The sequence below is a fragment of the Erpetoichthys calabaricus genome, chromosome 17 (assembly GCF_900747795.2).
Source record: "Erpetoichthys calabaricus chromosome 17, fErpCal1.3, whole genome shotgun sequence".
Classification (NCBI taxonomy): Eukaryota; Metazoa; Chordata; class Cladistia; order Polypteriformes; family Polypteridae; genus Erpetoichthys; species Erpetoichthys calabaricus.
In genome coordinates this window covers 12,016,821-12,040,326 of record NC_041410.2, presented here as the reverse complement: position 1 = coordinate 12,040,326, position 23,506 = coordinate 12,016,821, and the positions used below count along the sequence as shown (strand labels likewise).

Genomic DNA, 23,506 nt, shown 5'->3' with positions numbered 1-23,506 from the left:
ACTGAGATTTTTACCCTGTAAACATTGGCACACCATAATCTTTTTAAAAAGAAAATTCTGTTGCATTTAAATGCGTTGTTGAGTTTTGTACTAACAAATTTATGTATCCAAAGTTTCTTATTTATAAATGTGATCTTCATTTCCTCAAACTTTTTATATAAAATCTTCCCAAGTTAAAAAAAGGGAGTGACTCACAAAAGGACATACAGCAGCCACAGTGTGCCAGTCAATCCAGCTGTGCGTGCTCCAAACAACCAGGGGGGAAACCCCATAGAACCCCATCCTCCTGCTGGACCTCAAAAGCCTAAATGCTAACTATGGACACCAAGGGGCGTCATTTATGCAAGTAAAGCAATTTCTTTTACAGAAAAAGTTGGAATTTCTCACTGCAATAGATGCCAGCAAGAAGAAAACAAACAATGCCTTTGAGTTCGGCATTCTGCAGTCAGCTTTGTCAGCTGTACGCACCCAAAGACCACGCTATGTTCCAAATCTACAATAACGAAATCTTCATTATAACAAATTATTTTTTCAGTCCCGAGCAGTTTGCTCTAACACAATTTGACCCGGATTATCAAAACAAAGAAAATGTTGGGAAGACTGTTTCTAATAAATGTGACTACAGTCAATACATGTCTTGCAAAATTAGAAACTGACAGATATGTATATTTAATAAAAGGAATACTCCACCTAAAAATGGATCTTTTTTATATGTTACACCACGTAGTTTACAGTAGTGGGGAAGAAAAAAAAGTTTCTGACAGAATGGGAGCCAATGGTGACCAATTGTTTTTTCCTGTCCTCCATCTGCCATTAATAGACTCATTGATAAGAGACTTAGAAAATGATATTATATATAAGGACTCTACTTTGTTTACTAATTATATATCTATGTAAGCTGATACCGATTTTTTTTTTTTTTTTTTTTTTAACTTATTCTTACCAAATTTACTTTTCTTATAACTACTTCAACATCTTGTAACACAGAGCTAAATTCAATGCCTGAAAATGCTCAATAGTAATAAATATTGCTGATGCTGTTGTTATTAACCATAAGTCAAGTCTTCCAATTATATGCTCACAGCATGCTAAACACATATCTTTTTTTGCTAAATACATATATTAAACAAATGTCATTTTTAGGAGGAGTACTTTTTTTTAATAGAGAATTGTTTTTATCCCAAATGATGTCAGAGTACCAAAAACAAAATTGAAAACGTTAACCCTGCATTGTAAATTAAACTCAACTACCATATAATGCTAGTGGGGTTATAAATATAATGGAAAAGCAAAAAGCCCTACCAATGGACTTCCAGTTCTGTCCAAGTGGCGCTGACCTACAGCACATAAAATAAGAGAAGAACGGGCATCTTTACAGGCTGGGAGAGCATCACATTAGAGCAAATAAAACTAACAGTAGAAAGAGATCCATCAGTAGAATCAGATTTCAATTCAATGAACATATTAAAAAGCCACAATAATGAGTCGGAACTTTAATGATGACATTATTAAACATTAAGGGTCGGGGGTTTATCTTGCACATATTTGTTCTAGGCATAATAGCACACCACTGCTTTAATAAGTGTGATGAATAAATGGATAAACAAAATAATTCAATTTCTCTAAACTATCCTCTTAGTAATAAGGATGGACACACATGGTTTTTAGCATTTTCTTTTTTTGGGAAAAAAAAAATTATACATTGCTTATGTCTTAGTTATCAAAGCAACAGCATTAGCAACTGGAGTGATGCAAGAATTCCTTACAAATAAATACATTTAGAAGATCTGAGAATACAACATAATTTTTTTTTTATATATATAAACATAAAATCTATCTAAGTGAACATGTTTTTGTTGGTCTGTCATAATGTAAAAAGACAATTATTAATAATATTCACCACAGGACTATACAATCCCATTGGTCTACAAATTTGATCATAGCTCAAACTATAGAAATGTCATCACTCAGTATTTTTTTTAATTAAGTTTCCATAAACAGTTTAGTTTTAAAGTTTAGTAATCCACTAACAAGACAAAATATTTAAAAATTTCTATAAAAACAGTTTTTCTATGTTTTCCTAGCAGGTCTGCAAGCACAAATCTGAGGTAAACTTTATATATATATATTTTTTTTTAACATGAAAGATTATAAACAATTAACACACTATATGTTAATAGAACAATTACCAGATCAAAATATAATATTACATATAAACAGAATAGGTGTTAATTAACATGAGCAAACATTCAACTGACACACGCACGCACGCACGCGCACACACAAACACACAATGCCATTGCCACATAAAGTGCATAATCTTCCATTTCTTCCCCCAGACGTTGAGCTGCTATGCTCTCAAAACAAAAGAGGTCATAAATAAGACATGAGGCCGGCTGCTCAAACACACCATGAACAACAAAGTCTTTAGAAGAGGAAACTGAAGCTAAATAGAACAAAATGCAACGCATGTTAATCATTTTAAATAATAACTGACAAGACATAAATACAATATTCTGGTGATAATTATTATTTACAATTAGTAGCTTCTTTCATTTTCAAATGCCAACAAACAAAAACTGGAAGTGGAATACGTTTTGTTCAACTCATTGATGAACGACTTTCCAAAATTGTGGTGATGGAAAAATCTGGAGAATCACCGAGCTTTCCTAATTCTAATTTTCCTGAGATTATGGTTGTGAGGTTTGCCAAAAGGCAATTCATTTGTTTCTTCTAGCTTTTCGTTTCCAGCAGCAAATCTTTATGATCAATGGTGTCCGTTTGTTCAGGCAATTCAAGTTCCTCCTCTTCGCTGTGGCCTCCGTCGTCTTCCTCCGTACTGTCTTCATTTTTGCCCAGTTGAAGGTTCTCCAATGTTTTTTGTGCTTCAGTTACCCATGATTCAATTCTACTTGAAAGGGGTACCTCCACAGAAATAGGTTCATGAGCATAGTCATCCTCCTCTTCATCATCCTCATCCTCTCCCTCTTCTAGCATACCTGGGACGAGAGTACTGGTTGTACTGGTTATCGATGAATTTAGCAAATCCCTACAGCTGCCATCAAGCGAGCCGGTCTCTGTGCTTGGCAGGGAAGCCCATTCTAAGATGTCGTCTGGTTTTCCGTCATCCTTCTCTGATCCTGAATTCATGGTTTTGGTGGGCTGGAGACTGACGGAGTTGGATGCGGAACTTGGCAGAGCTGCACATGTCTCATTATCTTTATCAGGTGCCGTGACACTTGGCTTGTCAGGAACAGCAGTCCGACTGGATGGATCTTTAATCTCTGATGTTTCCAGTCCGTCAGATGTTTCAACCATGTTTCTCCAGTTGGTTTCTGGTGATGTCCAAAAAAAAACAAAAACACACAAAATGTTTACAAAAATATTACAGGAAGGCACAAGACCAAATTTCTTTGTATCGCAATTTTGTAATACAAAAAAACTGCCAATATGAAATGAGGCCTTGTATTGTATGACATTACCTCACAACTGAGATAACTGAGGACAGCTACAGTTGGAACAAAGCTTGATGTTAACTCAGAGAAAAAAAACAATTTAAATTTATATGGTTTTACACTGCATTAACTTTATATTACAGGTTTTTAGGGTCATTATTGTCAGTTTTACATAGTACAGTGACATTATTATTTGCATGTGGTAAGTAACATGCAACACAACTTGTTACTGCAGTGCAAACATTTTACATTGCTATTTAAGAGGACTTTATTTTAATAACAAAAAGCTTACAAAAACATAAAATGAATGCAGTGTTTTAATTTATGAAAGTTTAAGATTTACAGCAAAAAAAGCTTGTTGGTATTATTAGAACATGCTTTCATATCTAAAACTGTAAATGTTGTACTGTGGTGGCTCAGTGGAGCTGACTGGAGCTACTCAGTTAAGCATACAGTTACATAAACTGATCACTTGGCGCTCAGCCGGCATCCTCTACAAAGCTAAGCTTAGCTCATACAGGATTTCCCAGCCCCTTCTATTCCACCACTGATTCTAAAGAAAAACACAAAATAAGCATTTCCTAATCAGGCAACAAAAGCACCTTATGGATTTTTTTTATAAATACACAAATGGACATACATGAGCATTTTATAAATAAAATTTCTGCTTCTATTTCTAAATAATTTAGGCAGTCACCGATATGAATAATTTATATTTGCACTTTGCACAACCCATACTAAAGCAACTGGCTGGCCAATGACAACACCCCCTCTGCAAGGTCACTACTGAGATACCACTGTCATATGCAAACTGCAATTTCCAAAGCCAGTGTAGAATTGGTTGAGGGGTGTCCAAGGCCACCATAAAGTAGCAATGCATAGGGGCCCATCTGATGTGATTAAAAAAGCATGTGATTTGGTTTATGCATTGAGGAGCCAAAGTGAATGATGTGAAGATGGTTGCACACTTACAAAGTATAAGGCATAGAACACTAGAACAATCTGGACAAGAACAGGCCATTCAGTCCAACAAAGTCCACCAGTCCTGTCCACTTAATTCTTCTAAAATAACATTAAGTCGAGTTTTGAAAGTCCCTAAAAGTCCTACTGTCTGCCACACTACTTGGTCATTTACTCCAAGTGTCTGTGGTTCTCTGTGTGAAGATAAAAACGTCCTAATGTTTATGTGAAATTTACCCTTCACAAGTTTCCAGCTGTGTCCCCATGTTCTTGATGAACTCATTTTAAAGTCAGTCTCAATCCACTGGATTAATTCCCTTCATCATTTTAAACACTTCACTCATGTCTCCTTAATCTTTGTTTTCTTAAACATCCTTAACCTCTCTTTTTAAAAAGTCCTACACAAATTTAGACTAAGTAAGGGGATAATCACTAAAAGCCTTTATAGAATTACAAGTTAATAATTTTCACTTTCAACTTAGTTAATAGTGAAGTTCAGCATATGTGTAGTACATTAATGCTCTACAAACTGCTGCTACACAAAATGTACAAATGGCAGAGAAGCAAATTCCTTAAAGGAATACTCCCCCAAAAATGTATTTTTTTAATATATTACCTGTAATAAAAAAGGTTTTCTCTGTAACAGGAGAAGGGATGAAATAAAGGAGTAAGAGGGGGGGTTGGTCGCTTCAGTGCACAACCAGCTACAAAGATTGGAATGTTTGGGATGATAGCGAAAGAATGTGCAAAAACTTGCTTCTCATAAAGAGTTTCAGAATGTTATGGGAATACAGTCAAGGCTATGTACTTGTTTTTCACTTCGAGGGGCTTCATTGCAAGCAACGCTTGTTATTGTGTGTCTTCTGATACTAGGCACCATCTCAGTGAGGGCCAAGTAGAAGAAAAACAATACTGCGTCCCGTGGAAGGGTGTGTGCTGAAACTGATCACTTCTGTATACACTGCTTACACGTAAGCCATTTTGGGTAAGGACACTCAATTAGTATATAAGGGAAGGTTCCGCCCTCAGTTTCTTCGGAAGCTCAACCGTGGCGAGCGTGCACACCGCCCGGTATTGGACCAGGCTCACGAGTTGATCCTCTGACGAGACTGACACGCGGGCTCCCTCAGTCTACTGGTCTAGGATGATGGCTCTGGGTCTTTTGATATTACTGTAAGTATAGTATAATTCACATATCTGTATTACTGTAAGTCAATAGTATAAATCATATATCTTTATATATATTACTGTAAGTCAATAGTACAATTCCTATATCTGCATGTATATTGCTATTATATTGTATGTAACTGATATTATATTTGAACAAGTAAACAATTGAAGTATTGGACCTTTCCTCTCTGATTCTTGCCTGCTTATTTTCTGTTAAAACCTTTGAACCATTTTCCCAAACTAAAACATTACCCCATATAGTTTGTAGTGATGACCAAGAAACAATTTTAATCTCATGTTTTTGTTGAAAACAGAGAAAGTTACTGACAGAAAAGCATCTAATGGTAACCATCTCTAACCAACACCTAACTATACCAAATATGTTAATTTAAAAATCACACATTATTTGGTTGAATACTTACAACACGCACAATGCATTTGATTTATATCAAATAAATCCAGAAAATTAAAGTAGTCCACAAACATCTTTAACATGAGGCTGTGCTTTAAAATTGAAGACCTGCCTCTCCCTCTCATTCATTGGTCAAGAGTCCAGTCTGCAACTCACATCATCTGAACCAGAGATGTGATCGACAACAACCCATCTGACACTGAGTAAACATTATAGCAGGAATTTAATGACTATATTTATTGATGTCAGCACATTTCTAAAAAACAGGATTTACATGTCTGTAGGTAATCTAGTTGCAATTTGCCCGATTTCTTCTACTGAACTCTATTCTTGAAATGCTTTGTAAAGAACCTATTGTTTTTTATTATATAAAAAGACTGAGCTCACCTAGATGGACTGGAAGTGCAGGAATGCACAGATTTAACTGTGTTCTTAACCATTTTTATAAATAACACAAACGGGTTAGCCCAAGTTAGCCTCTGGTACAATGGAGCACTGGCAAAGTTAGACAAATAAATGTGTGGAGTGAAGCAATACAAAGAGCACGATGCAGAAAACTCACCGTATTCCTTCTCGTTAACCTCTGAGATAGGCTCTGAAATGACACTGCAGAATGAGATGGCACTGGCTGCTGAAGGGTTTCGAGAATGGCCCATGTGGTGAGGAACCTTCTTGATGTTTTTCAGGGCTTCTTCTGCTTGTTCCTGCTCCAAAGCTGACACCATGTCCTTGTAGGCTTTTCTAGCCTCTTCTGTTAGCGAAACCAGCTTATTAAACAAGGTCTTTAATAAATAAAAAAAAAGGAAAAAAATGAATGAAACTTAAATTTCTTCAAACATGCTTATACTACAGAAACAACGAAATGGTAAAAATGAATTTACTAATAAAAACAATATAGTGCTCTATGAAGAGGTAATTTCAAATCAGGAACAGTTTCTAAGCACAAGGCTTTCAATTTAGTTGTATGTCATTAGTGGGCTTGTTGTGCTGCCTATAAACAACAGGACTGAGCTGGGTGGGTGCAAATTGACAAGAGCAAAAATGAGCACAGCAACAATCAGGTGCATTAAGTTTATTGTGTCGATGACAAAGGCAGAGTACTAACAAATAATTTTAGAGTTAGCATCCATCACCAAGTGGTAAAACAAGTAAGGGGTCCATGGTGGTGATGGTGGTGCAGAGTTTTTTCAATATAAAATCAGTGCGACTCGGGCAAGTGTGAAGCTATGTGGCCATGGGGTGACCAATGGCGAGACAAGCGGATTGCTTGTTAATGTGCAGATGTGATCAGCTCAGTTGTTCCCTACTGTCACTCTGTGGGTAAGGTTAGACAGGGCACCTGGACCCAAAGGATGAGAAAGAAAACCAGAGGAACTCAGACTGGCAGAGGGAGAGGAGAGGATCAAATCGGAAGCAATGCAGAAGGAAGGCGGCGAAGCAGTTGGGAAAATCCTGCAACAGCCTGGATTGAGAGGAGCTCTCGAGGGGCACACGTTATTGCCCCTGCTGAATAGGTGAGAGCAGGAGCGACTGAATGCTCCTAGGGTTCCTGCGGAATGTGACGGAGGTGGCAGGAAGTTGGGCTTGGTGGGTGTCAGTGGAAGGTGGTCAGAACCGGGACCAGCTGAGGGACAGCATTCACCGGTATCTTTGCCCCATTGAATATACCCGGGGATGAGTAAGTGGGGCAAGACAAGGAAGAGAGAGAAAGTGAGATGCACTGCTAAGGAGATAGTGGCTGATCCTAACTGATTTTATCAAGATTATTACATTATTTATTGGATTATCTTAACTTCCCCCCAAGGCACAGAATTTACTGGATTGTTAACTTAAAGAATAGAACTGCACAGCACTTTATTTTGTTGGACGCTGTTTGAATAAACACTCAAAGCAATTTCGTTGCACCAAACTTGCTTGTTTGAATCCTCAATGTCCTTGCCATCCCAGTCATAACTATCAATGTCTAGGTTCAAGAAGGCGATGTCAGCTGCAGGGAACCTGGGCGTCACGCACCACAAAACTTAAGACACAATGTAATTTAAATCTTATAGTGACCAATTCAGTACTAGCGTATTGTGCTTTGATAATGAGTATTTTTATAATTTAGAGACACAAAAAATTTAAAAGATACACAAATGCAACATTAATTTCATGTGGGAAAAAAAAAAACAATTGAACCACAGCTCCTGCAGATGGCTTGACATTCCTTAAAGGCCTACCTCAGCACCAGAGAAGTTGAAGATTCCAACCACACTAACAGGGACTAATTTGTTAACACACCGTCCTAAGGCTTTTCGACCCAGAGCGAAGACAAATGGGATCTCCTGTTCTCTGGCCATTGCTATTACATTGTACAAAGCTTCATCCAATCCACCTTAGAGAAACAAACAAAAAAAAAAAAAAAAACTTTTGGCAAATTGGCAACCTAATACAAGGAACTAGAACTTTTAAGCAAGGAAGGCTAATGTTCATGCTCTATAACATAATCTGAAGTATTACCAAATGTCAAAGCACACAATACCTAATAATTGGGTGTGTCTAAAACAAAGACATTTAAATACAATATTGTGTTAATGAAATGCCACCATACATAGAAGTAACACTTTGAAAAACCTGAAAATTGAAAAGAAGATTCTTGTTTGACTGCCTACTTTTGTCATTTGACATTTGTCTGTGCCTGGTTGTGGCAATAAAAAGACATTAATAAATTAAAAATATAATTATATGCTCATTGCTACAGTTGTAGTTTTGTAATTGTGGCACATGTGCTTTTGTTAAAAATATTTATTTCTTGATGAGGACTTTGTTTTTCTTTGAATGCACTTGTTTCAATTAAAAGTCAGATGTTTCTCATTTTTTCAGTGCATGATGACGGTTCTTCAGCAAACAGTGTTTTTTTCTTGTTACCAATTTTTACAAGAGGTGCCAGTAATAGTGGAGGGGACTGTATATATCCATCCATCCATTATCCAACCCACTATATCCTAACTACAGGGTCACGAGGGTCTGCTGGAGCCAATCCCAGCCAACACAGGGCGCAAGGCAGGAAACAAACCCTGGGCAGGGCGCCAGCCCACCGCAGGACTGTATATATATCTCTATAATCACACATGCACACGAAAGGCTCACCATCCAGGCTGATCTAAGGTTTGTGATCGCACTCTGGAATGAAAGGGGACACTTTCACTAACAGTCTTGTGTCTTTTATCTCTCAAACCCCGCCCACGTGAGAGCATCAGAGCCTAAGAAGCCCTGCCTTATCCAGTCCAGATGATATAAAGAGAGATTTCCTTGGACATTGGTGTCATATTTGGGCCCGACTGTCCGTAACTCCTCCAAATCATCACCCTGCCAGAAAGTTCTGTTAGAAGATGACAAGAGAATATGGCCCATTTTCTGTTCCGAGAAGCGCCATTGTGCACCTGTTGCTTTTGTTCTGTTGCGAATTAAACAGATCTGAATGTGATATTCTTTTTCTAATTGCAAATATCCGTAAAAAGCAAAGAGTAACATAACAGCTCTCTAATCATCATATATAACTTGCCCTTTCCCATTTTTTTTTTGTGAGAGGTATCTGAACTTTCAAGGTGGTGTGCGTAAAGCTAAAAACATTCTGAAGTGTTTAAGTAACATTTCATATCACCTCTTTGGTTACCAAGGCATTAGCAACACAACAAAGAAACATGTCACTTCTTCTTAAAGTTTCTGACATAAATACTGCAGCAGCTGCAAACTTGGAGTGGAACTGCAAAGCGGTTATGGAGGAATTACATTATACCTCCAGGGAGAGGAAAAGAAAACAAGCAGTGAGGGGAAAAAATGGTTCATACAAAGCTTCATCTAGCTTATTTTCTGCCAAATTTCAGACATTGGTGTTTTTATTATAAAGGAAATGTGGCATAAAGTCAGAGGAAAAATTAAAACAACACCCCAGAAAGAGAAATACCAAAGGAACAAGGACCAGCAACTTCTGAGCACAGACCCTTCCGATTAATTTCGCCAGATTACTTTGGTGAGAAAAAAACAAATTAAAAGGTCAAACCTGAATTTAACATTCATCATTTTATTATTATTAATATGGAAATAAAAGCCTACCTGTATGTCAATAAAAAAAAGAGTACATTTTTTGTTTTTTTAATAATCCCACTGAATTACCTGTTTTGCACTGGCCAAACAAATGCAGGTTTTTCTATATGAAGTACGTGGACCACCACCATACTATACAGTTAGGAATGCTGTTTGAAGTATGAAAGCCACGACTATATATAATTTTTTATGTTTAAACCAGATGTTTTCTTTATATGATGTCATAGTATTATTAAATTTAGATGCATTGCTGTCAGCTTCATTTTCATTCCCTGCTTTTCTATACACCAAAAAAGTTTAAACCAATCACAAAAAACTAATAAACGAAATCACAACACCAGGAACAGCAGCCACTTTGTGCTTCGTTTCCATCTCACCATGGATTCTAGCAAGATGGCCATCAGTGTACAAATGAAGCGTTTGGGCTTAACTTACCTTTTGACTGTATTTTTTCACAGTTTGGTGAAATAATAACACACTTAATTTTATGTAGCTTCATGTGTTTGGTCACTTCTCGCAGTCCCATTACAAGCCTCCTTTTGGCTTTTGCTTTTACAGGATCTTTCTGGTAGACACGTTCTTGGAAGCGTACAAGCTCTTGCAGAAGAACAGTCACACTCTCATCAATCTCTTTGCTCAGAACTTGATTACAGTACCTAATTTAAAATAACAAAGATTAATCCAGTCTTGCAATTTTCTTTATGAACCGTGTAATATCAGTATATTTTACAAAAGAGAAAAGCTTTTGACAAAACATTTCTACTAAAATATTTGTGCTTAGAAAACAAGTACAGAGGGAAATCACCTGTAATCCTGCATGACAGGGGCAGTGCAGTTTAAGATCCTACTAAAATAAGACTACAAATTATAATATGATGAATCCACTATATACACATTGTGTTGCTCATAATATTAAACATTTATGTCGGCTGGGGATGACAGAGTGTGTGCTGGTCTACTTATGGTTTTCATATGTGCTGGTGTGAATTAGGGCTGGGTGGTATTTTTGGACAAAATGTTGATATATGATATGCAACAATATATTTTTTCCAATCCAATTTTTACTCAAAAAGTCACACAGTTATATTGTTGTTATATTTATTTAAATCCAACTGCACAGTAATAACTATATAATAGCACAAGCATAAACAAAATATACACATTATTGCAAGAGATGCATATAAACATTAATGCAACAAAACCAGTTTAATAAAATAAAATAAAAAAAAGAAAACCAGTTTTTTGACTGTATTTAGTGTAGTGCAGGAGTAGGTGCTTTATCTACTTTAGTACTTTTGCCATAAAAAATAAAAAGGGCATATTAAAACATTGTTAAACATTTTTTATTTTATTGATTTTATTTGAAAACAACATTCCATACAATCACGTCAAACTTAAACCAGAATTCAAGCCCCGCCCGAGAGAAAGAGAGGACAGCCAACAACATGAGCAAATCTTTAAAAACAACAAAGAAAGGAGAATGTCCTCTTCCCTGATATAAAAGCTTATTTTAAGATTTGAGTAAGTAGATCTTGCAATATTTTAAAAAGGTTTTGAACAGATCCTCTAAGTGAGAATTTATTACTTTTTATTTTAAACAGCATAGAACATCAGTTACCATCTGACTTACTGTACACAAAAAACAAAAAGAGCATATTGAAACATTTTTATTTTTAAGCTGTGATTAGTAAACAACTAAACAATGTTAAGAACAAGCATTCAAGCGACTTCACACACACACACACACACACACACACACACACACACACACACACACACACACACACACACACACACAAACCCCTTACTACGTGCAGTCTGATCAAAGCACTGTAGTTCCTTCCATTTGTTCAAATCAATGGCTTTAATCACATTAGCACTGTTGTTTGTGGTCTAATTTTCACTCTTTAACCACCTCTCTGAGCCCAGCGCAATAGTTTCTCCAGTATGGGCATCTGGCACATAAGCTGTCTGAAGACTAAGACGCTCTTCATCTCCCAGTTCTCAACAAAATGGACTGTTAGGCTCATCTATGATTGCATGGTAAGACTAGTCCACAGTTCGGATGTGGTGGAAAAGTGGCTTACGTTCTGAAGCCGATTCAAAATTTCCTCCTTCACCTCATCATATAGGGCTCTCAGTAGTTTCTGAAATACGTTTTTCTACAGTAGCATTAGGAACCATGTCTTTTGCAATGTGGTATGTCACAGCAGCTTTAATTTCCTTCCACTTGGGGCATGTCTTTCACATGGTGTGTAAGTATCTATCTATCTATCTATCTATCTATCTAATGGGAGAACACTGCAGTCAGTGCGGTGTGTTTTGAGCAGAGGCCTTGCCAAGTTTAATAAATTCCTCATACTTCTTAATGTATTTTGTTCTCAAATAATTGAATAGTTTTGATGTGTTGCTGGTCCTCGTCCCTACTTCTCTTGCAAAATTTGCACATAACCGTGTACTATTTTTTTAGGGTACTAAATCATTGCAGACAGCACCACCCACTTCTGCCTCTGTTTCAGCCATTGTTGCTAAGCAGGAGGCAGGCTTTAGACACAATACCCACGTTTTCCACATAGCCCAGAGGGATGCAAGTGACATCATTTGGAACATGTCACTGGTCTTGCCCGCTACACAAAGCAACAATGACTGAAAAGCAGCATGCTACTCAAGGCATTGAGAAATTACAAATATACAAAACCAACTTATCCTACACTGAAGAAAAAAAAAAAAATCAACAAAAACCAAAAATGAACTAGTAATTCTAATAACAGGACAGAAACGGGGTGCCCTCTCATGCATTGTTTACTTGGAACTAACAAATCTAAATAATAATCCGTTAGAAAAGTCAGAATCTAGGCAGAGATTCAAAGCCAAAGCCGTCAGAGTAGGGGTTATAAAGAATAGTGCAGAAACACTAAAGTTTATCTGGGGAAACTGGAGAAACAGGCACTTTTACATGAAAACTAGGAAATTAAACAGGTCAAACATATTGCACAAACACTTCACAAAGTGCACAGGTAACTACTTATAAAGCTATTATATCTGCTTATAAAGTGTGCCGTTTAACCAGTTGTAGTGTGTATTAAATAAAGTCAAAACTAATTTTCTCACACACCATAGAAACATGGCGGAAAGCACTACTGTAGATCTATGTCTGAAGTTGCCTCGCTAGCTCTGCCCACTGCTGTTGACATCATGGGTTCCAGTTGCCAAAATAAATCAATATTAAATTAATATATTGTGACAGCTTTATTTTAAAACCTGCTTTAAAAAAATATTGATCATATCATGGCAGTCTATATATTGCCCAGGCTTAGTGTTAATGGAGTTGTTTCTACTGATCAAAGTCCTTTATAGGTAAATTCTAATTTAATATTTTTTAAGTATAATAGAGTGTATGTGTGTGTGTGTATATGTATATATATATAATTTATATTAATTATAATAAAAATATCCTGGGGCAAGACATGACTTTTTCAGACAGATATTTTCATGTCCCGCATGACGAGACTTTGTGCCAACAGATTTAACCACGTCCGGGGCCGGAAATAAAAGACAAAGAGTAGATGACAAAGTAGAACGTTGTAAAGAATTCAAAAACGTTGGATGGATACATATGTAGAACAAGTTAGAGATAATGGAAGTACTAAAATTCTAAAGTCTCAAAAAAAAAAAATGATAGTAAAGATCACATTAGCGCAAATAAACGGAAATTATTACTCAGTGAAATAACGGAACAGTGAAAAGAGATTGAATATATTGTTCACATTTAAACTAAGTCGGAGACTTGTAGATCGTCTAATTTGTGTTGGCATCAGGGAAAAGTAGTGTTTCTTCCCAATGAAGAGGCGTATCTGCGAGAATTAAAAGATTTGTTGTTTGGAGAAAGTGAAATCCACATACGCGAGTGGCAGAGACGCAAAGTGGCTGGTACATACCGCAGGCCGGGAGGTAATATATGTACAGTATATATACAGTATATGCATACTGTATATTGTCTGATGCAAGACTAAAAAGTAAGACAAAATATGGAATGTTAATGTTTTGCCTCATTTTTCTTTCAGATTTCACATGTCAGTTATTACATTTTGACATCGTTGAGATTTAAAGACAGCACAGAAACATTAAAAGTATAAAAATACATTTGGTGCTCTGATTACTGTTTTTTAATTGTGACACAAAAATAAGGTATTCATGAACAATGCAATATGCACAAGTTCTATAAACCTGAAGGTTTTAGATACATGGAGAGACAGACGAATTAATACATTTTAAAAATATGGTGTTGGGTGTGATCTGTTAGTTTAAAGTAATTCAGTTTCAAGTGTAGAAGAATAAAAGAGGCCTGTGTTTGATTAAACAAAAGATGTGCCTTTAAGAAATTTTCTTAAATGGTTAACAAAAGTGTTTTTGTGGCTATAGACATTTAAATGCATGCCTGTTAACAGAACAGAAAGAGTGGAGTAGGCAGAAACAAAACTGCTTACATCAAAATACTCCTACAATGGAGGACTATAAGGGAAGGCATATAACGTATTTAGAGAAGACAATTACACCCCTTGTTTCATGAAAAACAATACAAATTCATTCCTTGAATTCATTTTGTTTGTTTAAAAGTGGAGACAAAACATCAATATGCAGCATCTGTTTGGACTATGAATATTGAAAATGCCCAGAAAGAAAAAGGAAATCCAAACAATCCAGTGAAAAATGAAGAGTAATAACTATTTATTTTTCATCCAGCAATATCATCATGTAAAAGAGGAATAACACAATTAAAATTTTGGTATTATAAAATGTAATCTTCAGGGAAGATGAAGGGTCCTGAGTTGCCACGAAAGCTTGCATATTGTAATATTTTTAGTTAGCCAAAAAAAGGTGTCATTTTGCCTGACTTCTCATTAAATCCATAATGGCTAACTTGGTACAACACCCTAGAACTACAGTATAATAAAATGAAAAATGCAGTTCAAGACAACATTTTCATAAGAATGCAATAGTAAAATCTTCAGTATTTCTTAAAGCAAAACTTTGAAAAGGTTTCTATTGATCATGAAAACACTTTTTTATTAGCCTATGCTTCAGAATAAAAAAAGGGTACAATGCTCAAATAAAAACATCTCCTTATTCAAGCTCATTAACTTACAACTTATCTGACCTTTTGGACATAGGATGAAGAATAGTATGATTATATAAAACTGTCAAAATTATGAAAATATTCAAGAGTATAATATCAACATTTTCTTAATGTTTGTGCAACTTTCAGTAAAAACAATCAAAATGTAAGTGTTACTTAGGTAACTGTATTATGCCCCATGTATAAGGTTGATTTTAACAATTCATTCAACAAAGAATTACGTATCTGACTGATCACCATTTCAAACTTGAATTCATCAAATCCCTTTAAACATGGAACTGAAAGCAGAAGGCTATTTTACTCTTAGTGTAAGGCAGTGAATTGAATAACCAGTTATGTTATTAAAAAACAAATAACCATCTAAAGTGTTAACGTGTCTGGCTTATCTTGTGTTCTACTTTATACAGTGCATCCGGAAAGTATTCACAGCGCATCACTTTTTCCACATTTTGTTATGTTACAGCCTTATTCCAAAATGGATTAAATTCATTTTTTTCCTCAGAATTCTACACACAACACCCCATAATGACAACGTGAAAAAAAGTTTGAGATTTTTGCAAATTTATTAAAAATAAAAAAAAACTGAGAAAGCACATGTACATAAGTATTCACAGCCTTTGCCATGAAGCTCAAATTGAGCTCAGGTGCATCCTGTTTCCCCTGATCATCCTTGAGATGTTTCTGCAGCTTCGTTGGAGTCCACCTGTGGTAAATTCAGTTGATTGGACATGATTTGGAAAGGCACACACCTGTCTATATAAGGTCCCACAGTTGACAGTTCATGTCAGAGCACAAACCAAGCATGAAGTCAAAGGAATTTGTCTGTAGACCTCCGAGACAGGATTGTCTCGAGGCACAAATCTGGGGAAGGTTACGGAACAATTTCTGCTGCTTTGAAGGTCCCAATGAGCACAGTGGCCTCCATCATCCGTAAGTGGAAGAAGTTCGAAACCACCAGGACTCTTCCTAGAGCTGGCCAGCCATCTAAACTGAGCGATCGGGGGAGAAGGGCCTTAGTCAGAGAGGTGACCAAAAACCCGATGGTCACTCTGTCAGAGCTCCAGAGGTCCTCTGTGGAGAGAGGAGAACCTTCCAGAATGACAACCATCTCTGCAGCAATCCACCAAACAGGCCTGTATAGTAGAGTGGCCAGACGGAAGCTACTCCTTAGTAAAAGGCACATGGCAGTCCGCCTGGAGTTTGCCAAAAGGCACCTGAAGGACGCTCAGACCATGAGAAAGAAAATTCTCTGGTCTGATGAGACAAAGATTGAACTCTTTGGTGTGAATGCCAGGTGTCACATTTGGAGGAAACCAGGCACCGCTCATCACCAGGCCAATACCATCCCTACAGTGAAGCATGGTGGTGGCAGCATCATGCTGTGGGGATGTTTTTCAGCAGCAAGGACTGGGAGACTAGTCAGGATAAAGGGAAAGATGACTGCAGCAATGTACAGAGACATCCTGGATGAAAACCTGCTCCAGAGCGCTCTTGACCTCAGACTGGGGCGACGGTTCATCTTTCAGCAGGACAACGACCCTAAGCACACAGCCAAGATATCAAAGGAGTGGCTTCAGGACAACTCTGTGAATGTCCATGAGTGGCCCAGCCAGAGCCCAGACTTGAATCCGATTGAACATCTCTGGAGAGATCTTAAAATGGCTGTGCACCGACGCTTCCCATCCAACCTGATGGAGCTTGAGAGGTGCTGCAAAGAGGAATGGGCGAAACTGGCCAAGGATAGGTGTGCCAAGCTTGTGGCATCAAATTCAAAAAGACTTGAGGCTGTAATTGCTGCCAAAGGTGCATCGACAAAGTATTGAGCAAAGGCTGTGAATACTTATGTACATGTGATTTCTCAGTTTTTTTTATTTTTAATAAATTTGCAAAAATCTCAAGTAAACTTTTTTCACGTTGTCATTATGGGGTGTTGTGTGTACAATTCTGAGGAAAAAAATGAATTTAGTCCATTTTGGAATAAGGCTGTAACATAACAAAATGTGGAAAAAGTGATGCGCTGTGAATACTTTCCAGATGCACTGTATAATGTGCTTTAGTGCACAAAATGACTAATTATATACTTAAAACTTGTATATGACATTATCTGAGGCAGGTGATTTAGATTTGTCATTCTTAAGTTCTGCTAGTTATTTCTCATATTTCAAAGAAGAATCGGGATCAAGCATTACACTATTTTAACTTGTAAAACTGTTCTTTAGGTACTTACTCTCTGAATCGGCGGCTGTGAATTTTGGTGATAGCAGAAGTTGCCATTGGACTGCCTATTCCTGAACTAGCAGGAGATCCTTGAGACACTGGGGTTATGCTGTACGGAGAATTCTGAGAAGCAGGAGAAAGAGATGCATCACTGGGCACACTCAGCCCCAACTCTGGAAGACAAATAAAATTCTTTTTCAATGCCTAATTTTTAACATGGTGTCAACAGAAAATTATTATAAATATACACTTAGGAATACAACTGATATTGTCACTGTTTCTGAATGTATACCTGCACTTAAGTAAATGCTGCAATTTCTGCAAAGCAGAAAGGGGCAAGTAAAATGCCAGAAATGATTTTCTTTTAAAAATGAGTATCAAACCAATGCGTAAACATTAAGTATCATTCTGATTTTTATTAAACACTGCCTGCCATTAGTGAAGGGAGCCATGATTGATCTTGATCAACTGCCTGCAAGTCCCCACACTGTAAGAGACATGTTGTCCAAGATCTCGTCCCATTGGTTAAGGGTGTAATCATGACAGATAAGGACCCCTCCCCATCACCATTTTTAGTAACTCAATAATCACTTTGTCAAACTAAGAAAACAGAGTAAGTAAGCAGAGACCCAATAAAATGATTACAAATTATTCCAGGAATATGAAACTCTTATTTTAAGTGCTTAAATGGAAATAGAAGAGTACAAATGACAGCTGGGAAAGAGTGGCCAACACATTTTTCAAACACTGAAATGTAAATATGACATTTGATAAGGAGTATGGTTTAAAAATAGTACAATAATTGAGACATTAACCTTAAATTTCTTAAGTATTACCTCTTATGTGAATTATGAGACAAGCTTTGGTAGGCTTTTGTTGGAACATTTTCTTACTATCTCCCAAACATTACTTAAAGTATAACTGGGTCTAGAAAATTGATGTCAAAGATTCCACCAGTACGAAACAGAACAAGAACAGAGGTGGGAGAGAGCAGGAGGATCCTCCTGGCTACATTCCAAGAAGGAAAGACATGTATAGTAGATGGCAACCTTCTGTCTGACTTGTATGAAAGGTAATTATGTTTGCAGTAATGGAGCTAACAATTTTTAGACAGTGTTTCTGATATGTTCCTATGCTGCACTTTTTTACCACTGCATTTCTGTCACTCCTGCCAACTTTCTTCATTTGTAAGAGAAATAAATGCTGATTGTCATACAACACATTGAGCTGCTTCAAATGGTAGTATGCGAAGGCAGGGGAACTCTAGTTATTCTGTTATAGTTCAAAATAACTTTGAAGAACATGAACAAAATTCCCTTACATTGGCAACAAAAGGCAAAAAAAACTTTTATTTTCCTGCACCTTTGAAAGTGAGACAATGTAACATGCTAGTAATATTTATGGAAATATTCAAGATTAGTTAAATCTTTTGAAAAAGAGTAAGGGCAATGTGCCACAAACATTAGCAAGACTAAAGGCCATAACTAGGTGACATTTATACAAAACGTTTGAATGCAGTGATATTTTAAAGAATCCTGATCTATTTCTGGGGTTAAATAAACCAGAAAAACTCTTGAGCAGTTTGTTGACCATGTAAAAATACAGGAAAAGATTAATATACTGGGAATTACATGCCAGGGGAAAAATATGCTAGCAACCAGTTGGCAAGTTACCACATCAAATTCATAATAAGATTGTTTTCTTCTTATGCACATCATCACTAGAATATTTAAGAACATCTGAAACATTTAGTTCCAAGTTAGACGTTCACTTTGGCATTAAGTACGCTTGTCAGTGCCTCTTCTTTTGGCCATACACTCTTCGTATTCCATTGCATGGTTGTGTTATCAAGTGAGGAAATAAGCTGCTCATATTACAGTTAGTCGCGACAACTTATTTTTGTCAGAGTTTACATTTGACTTCTGTGTTTCAGAGTATTCTATTTGCTGTAGCCTAAATATGACCTAATGATCAACACTGCATCATATTTAGACAGCAGCAACAGTTTTAAAAGGAAAGCTTCTGAAAGCACATGATATTTTACAGAACAAATGAAGTTTGGTGAGAGCTTCTTTCTGTAGGCATCAGTACATTTTCGATATACCGTTCAGCCCTAACCCAGAATACTGGTGATATGCCACAAAAACATTACAATTCTCTACCTATCAATTTTTCCCAGCATCCCTACTCGAAAAACCTTGCTAATACTGTTTATTAATGGCATTATTTATCATTAAAGCTTACCTTCTTGAGATACTCCTTCATGGGACTGATCATCAGTGAAATGCAAGTGCAAGTCCCCTTGTTCTTCTGGCTCTGTAAGATTATGATCAACGGAATATTTGCCTTTCTTTACTTCTCTCTCTTTTAGGATTATCTAGTGTGAAAAAAAGAGGAATTTAATTAAAGCCGCATCTGTATCGATTGTGAGTTTTAGAACATGAGAATATCAGTTTACTGTACTTTTAGAAGCTGAAATTAAGATTTCTTCATATAAAAAGTTTAAATTGGCACAAAAAGAAATCCTAATCTCTATATACATATCTACTTTTGAATGGACATATAGCAGTAACATCAGCACTCCTATCCAGTAAAAACCACAGTTTAAAGCACTCAAGACAATCTTGCATCTGCTAATATTTCCCCTGGGTAGTCCAGTTTCTTCCCATACCCAAATGATGTACAAAAAACAACTAAAAACAGACTTTACATTTCAGTAGCATCTTCATTTCAGTTGTTCATTTTCCTCATCACCATATCATGATGATCACACATTTAAAATAAGCGGGTTTAAAAAAAGTAAACTTGACACTTAAGTAAAACCTCTCTTCACTACCAGTTTTCTATCCAACTCAAGGGTCTTTAAGAAAGGAAATAAAGGAGCAGATTGCGAGAGTATCAACTGACAAATTCATCTTTTTTAAATGTACAGCAGGAAATGCCATTGTGTTATTCCTTATAGAATGAAAACAGAAAACAAAAGTGATTCAATTTTGAACTTTTGAAGTAGTAAGAAAAAAAATGCAGGCACTTTACTTACAAGAACTACCACAGAGTCAAGGAAGTACCAAGCAATTACAAGGTATGTAAGAGGTAGAAGATCTCCTCTCATGCAAGGACTAATGAGACCTTCGGGGCATCTATTTTAAGCATGGCATAGATAATAAAAAACATGGCTTGGAATATTTCCAAATGTCTTATTATAGGGTCTATAAAGTGAAACAGGGTGAATTTAATTTTTGCATTCTTATTGCCCGAGTGACTCCGTCAAACCACCCTCATAAAGCATAATAGAAAATATAGAATATGGGGGGGGTTGGGGGGGAGGGTTGTAGATTTATACATATACAATGATTTGCACCCCATGGAAGAGGAGTATAAATTGTTGTAAAAAATTCACCATTAAGTGAATTACCTTAATCTGCAGTAAAAAAAGAGAATCAGGCCTTTAACTGAAGTAAATTTATTCTGAGAAAAAATAATAATTATTTCTTGATTCTTCTTCTATGCTTAACAAAACCACACATGCTATGATTATTGGCACCCCTGTGTTTGATACTTTGTACAATCTGCCAATAAAACAGCACTGAATTGGAGAATTCAGAGTAGGCAATCTGAGACCACTCCCTTTAACAGAATCTCTGTAGATCATTCATGTAAAAAAAGCCAAATTAAATCGACTGTGGTTCAAGGTTGTATGACAATAAAATATGAAAACTTCTAAGGGGAATATTTTTTCTAGGCACTGTAACATATACCAGTAGCAGTCATTCTCAGAGGCCACAATCAAGAGGTGGGCGGCAGACTTTCATCATGATATGGCACCTCTCAAAGACAAAAAAAAAAAAAAAAAAAAAAAGATCTGGCTACACTTTTTACATCAATGACTAAAAATTACATAGATAGATAAATAGAGAGATAGATAGAGAGATAGAGAGATAGATAGAGAGATAGATAGATAGAGAGAGAGAGAGACAGACTTTATTAATCCCAATGGGAAATTCACAATAATGTTAAATAATGTTGCCAATGTGGAGCAAATTGTAAAAGGAAAATAAAAGACTGACAAATAGCAAACACTTTTGCAGTTATGCATCACCTGAATTAGTTTGTTATGAAAAATTAAACACAAGCATGCTGTGTGCTCAAAATACTGACTCCTTAAATGAAGCATCAATACATCCATGGAGTAAAATACAACTTCAAAATATCATCGGCTATCCCAAAGCACTACATCAGATAAAGTCCATCAAGATCAACACAGAACTATGAAATAATCAATCAAAATGTAGTCGGTCTAACTGATTGTTTGGTAAATGTTTATATGGAAAAATACGTGAATTGCAAAATGTACACCAAAAACATCAAGCTTTAAATTCTGAACTGTGGCAATTTGTTTAACAACATGTAGTTTAAGATAAAACTTACTTTTTTAAGTGCTGTTGGCCTCTTAACCTTGGGTATCTCTCTCTCCTTTCCTCTTTTTACTCTGGGAGGTGCGGAGTCCAGAATATTGTGAGGCAGAGAGTAAGGCTGACTTTTAAACAAAGACCTTTTGCTGCTTGAATCCTTGGTATGAAAGGGAGTTGAGGTGCCAACTGAAAATAATAATTTATATATTTTTTAATTAAAAATATTCAGAATTACAACAGGACCACACTTTTTTATTATACTTTATAAGTAGCTAAGTCAAAATGATTACACCACTTTTTTTTTTTTTTTTTTTTTTTTTTTTTAGATCACCAAATGGTGGTAACCAATGTGGATACCACCAAGGGCAAGGAAGTAAGTAAGTCAGTCCTTTGTGCATGCAATCACACTTATTGACAATGAGTCAATGTAGAATGTCCAATTTACCCAATATGCAGTGGCGGGTGTAAGGAGAACACTCTGACCCAGTTACCTGTATAAGACAGTGGTTTAGTATTGGTTAGCTGCCGAGCCTTCATAGCTTGCTGCTGTTTCTCCAGTGCCGCAAGCATATCCCCAAGGTCTAGCTGAACTGGAGTTTTACTCTTCTTCCCTGCAGCTTTAGTTAGAGCGTCCTGTAAAGAAAGTTGGGATAAATGTCAAAGTCTGATTTTGCATTTCTATAAAATGCATCGGGCTCTTAAATATTGTCATAAAAAAATCCTACATTTCATCTGGATGCAAGGAATGTAATTGTTTTTGAAGGCAGCTACAAAACACAATGAGTTTATCTGCATCATTTTTGTAAAAGGTATGAAGTAGAAACCAGCCCTATCTGTCAGTGTTGCTAGTGGGCTTCAAAACACCTCCTAATTTAGAATTGCTTCAGTTCTTTTCATCAACTTTACTTTTAGAATTAAGTACTACTAGGAAGAGTAGGATAAAATGCTATATAAGAAACTGATGACCAATTATTCATTCAATGTAACAGTATTCTGTTAGGACAAAAAAATTTAGTCATACAGCAATGTTCTAAATTTCTGTATCTTTATGTGTGGTCAAATTCAGCACAGCAAAGGAATAAAATGCTGTTTGAAAACACTGGAAATAAAGACAGAGTGAGAGTGAGTGTGTATCGATAACTATACCTTGCAATGGACTGTGAGGCCATTCTTTCTACTTAGTACTGCCCTGTGACCCTATACAGTATGTGGACTAAGCAGGTATAACAAAATAAATGAACGAACGGACAGATGAAGTAGTATTATACTTTCAAATATCAACCTATTAATTGTGTTACCTGCAATTTCTTTTGCTCCATGCTTATTTCAGAATATTCCTGAGCTGTAGCAAGGGCAGCTGCCAAGGCCTTCTTTCTCTGACTTTTTGCTCGTTTAGGGACAGAAGTTGTGATTGGAATTGGAGTCTGTACAATGTTGATAGGAGAGTTCTCAGGCAGATTCTCCAGCTATCAAAAACACAAGTTCATGTATGACAATTTTAATACACCTGATAAATGTTTTGCATGAAAATATTCAAGAATGTGTTTTAAAATTAATATTCTTATATCTAAAAATTCTGGAAAAATTGTGTACAGCTAACCGTATGGACATTAGCAGGTGGAGGAAAAATGAAAACTGAAAAATAAGGGCTTAGTCA

The 23,506-nt window shown here is 36.3% G+C and overlaps 1 protein-coding gene across 3 annotated transcripts in view; it reads right to left on the bottom strand.

Annotated features, from left to right (window-relative positions):
• Positions 1 to 1,169: 1,169 nt before the first annotated feature.
• Positions 1,170 to 23,506, bottom strand: part of secisbp2l (SECIS binding protein 2-like) — a 68,503-nt gene continuing 46,166 nt past the window's right edge. For all 3 annotated transcript variants that reach the window (XM_051920669.1, XM_051920667.1, XM_051920668.1), the window contains 9 exons: positions 23,148 to 23,315; positions 22,341 to 22,482; positions 21,866 to 22,035; positions 19,682 to 19,814; positions 17,448 to 17,610; positions 10,519 to 10,739; positions 8,217 to 8,371; positions 6,560 to 6,779; positions 1,170 to 3,335 (listed from right to left, as the gene is read on the bottom strand). In XM_051920669.1, coding sequence (XP_051776629.1) covers positions 2,734 to 3,335; positions 6,560 to 6,779; positions 8,217 to 8,371; positions 10,519 to 10,739; positions 17,448 to 17,610; positions 19,682 to 19,814; positions 21,866 to 22,035; positions 22,341 to 22,482; positions 23,148 to 23,315 — 1,974 coding nt within the window. In that variant the 3' untranslated portion in view covers positions 1,170 to 2,733. The remainder of the gene's footprint in view (positions 3,336 to 6,559; positions 6,780 to 8,216; positions 8,372 to 10,518; positions 10,740 to 17,447; positions 17,611 to 19,681; positions 19,815 to 21,865; positions 22,036 to 22,340; positions 22,483 to 23,147; positions 23,316 to 23,506) is intronic.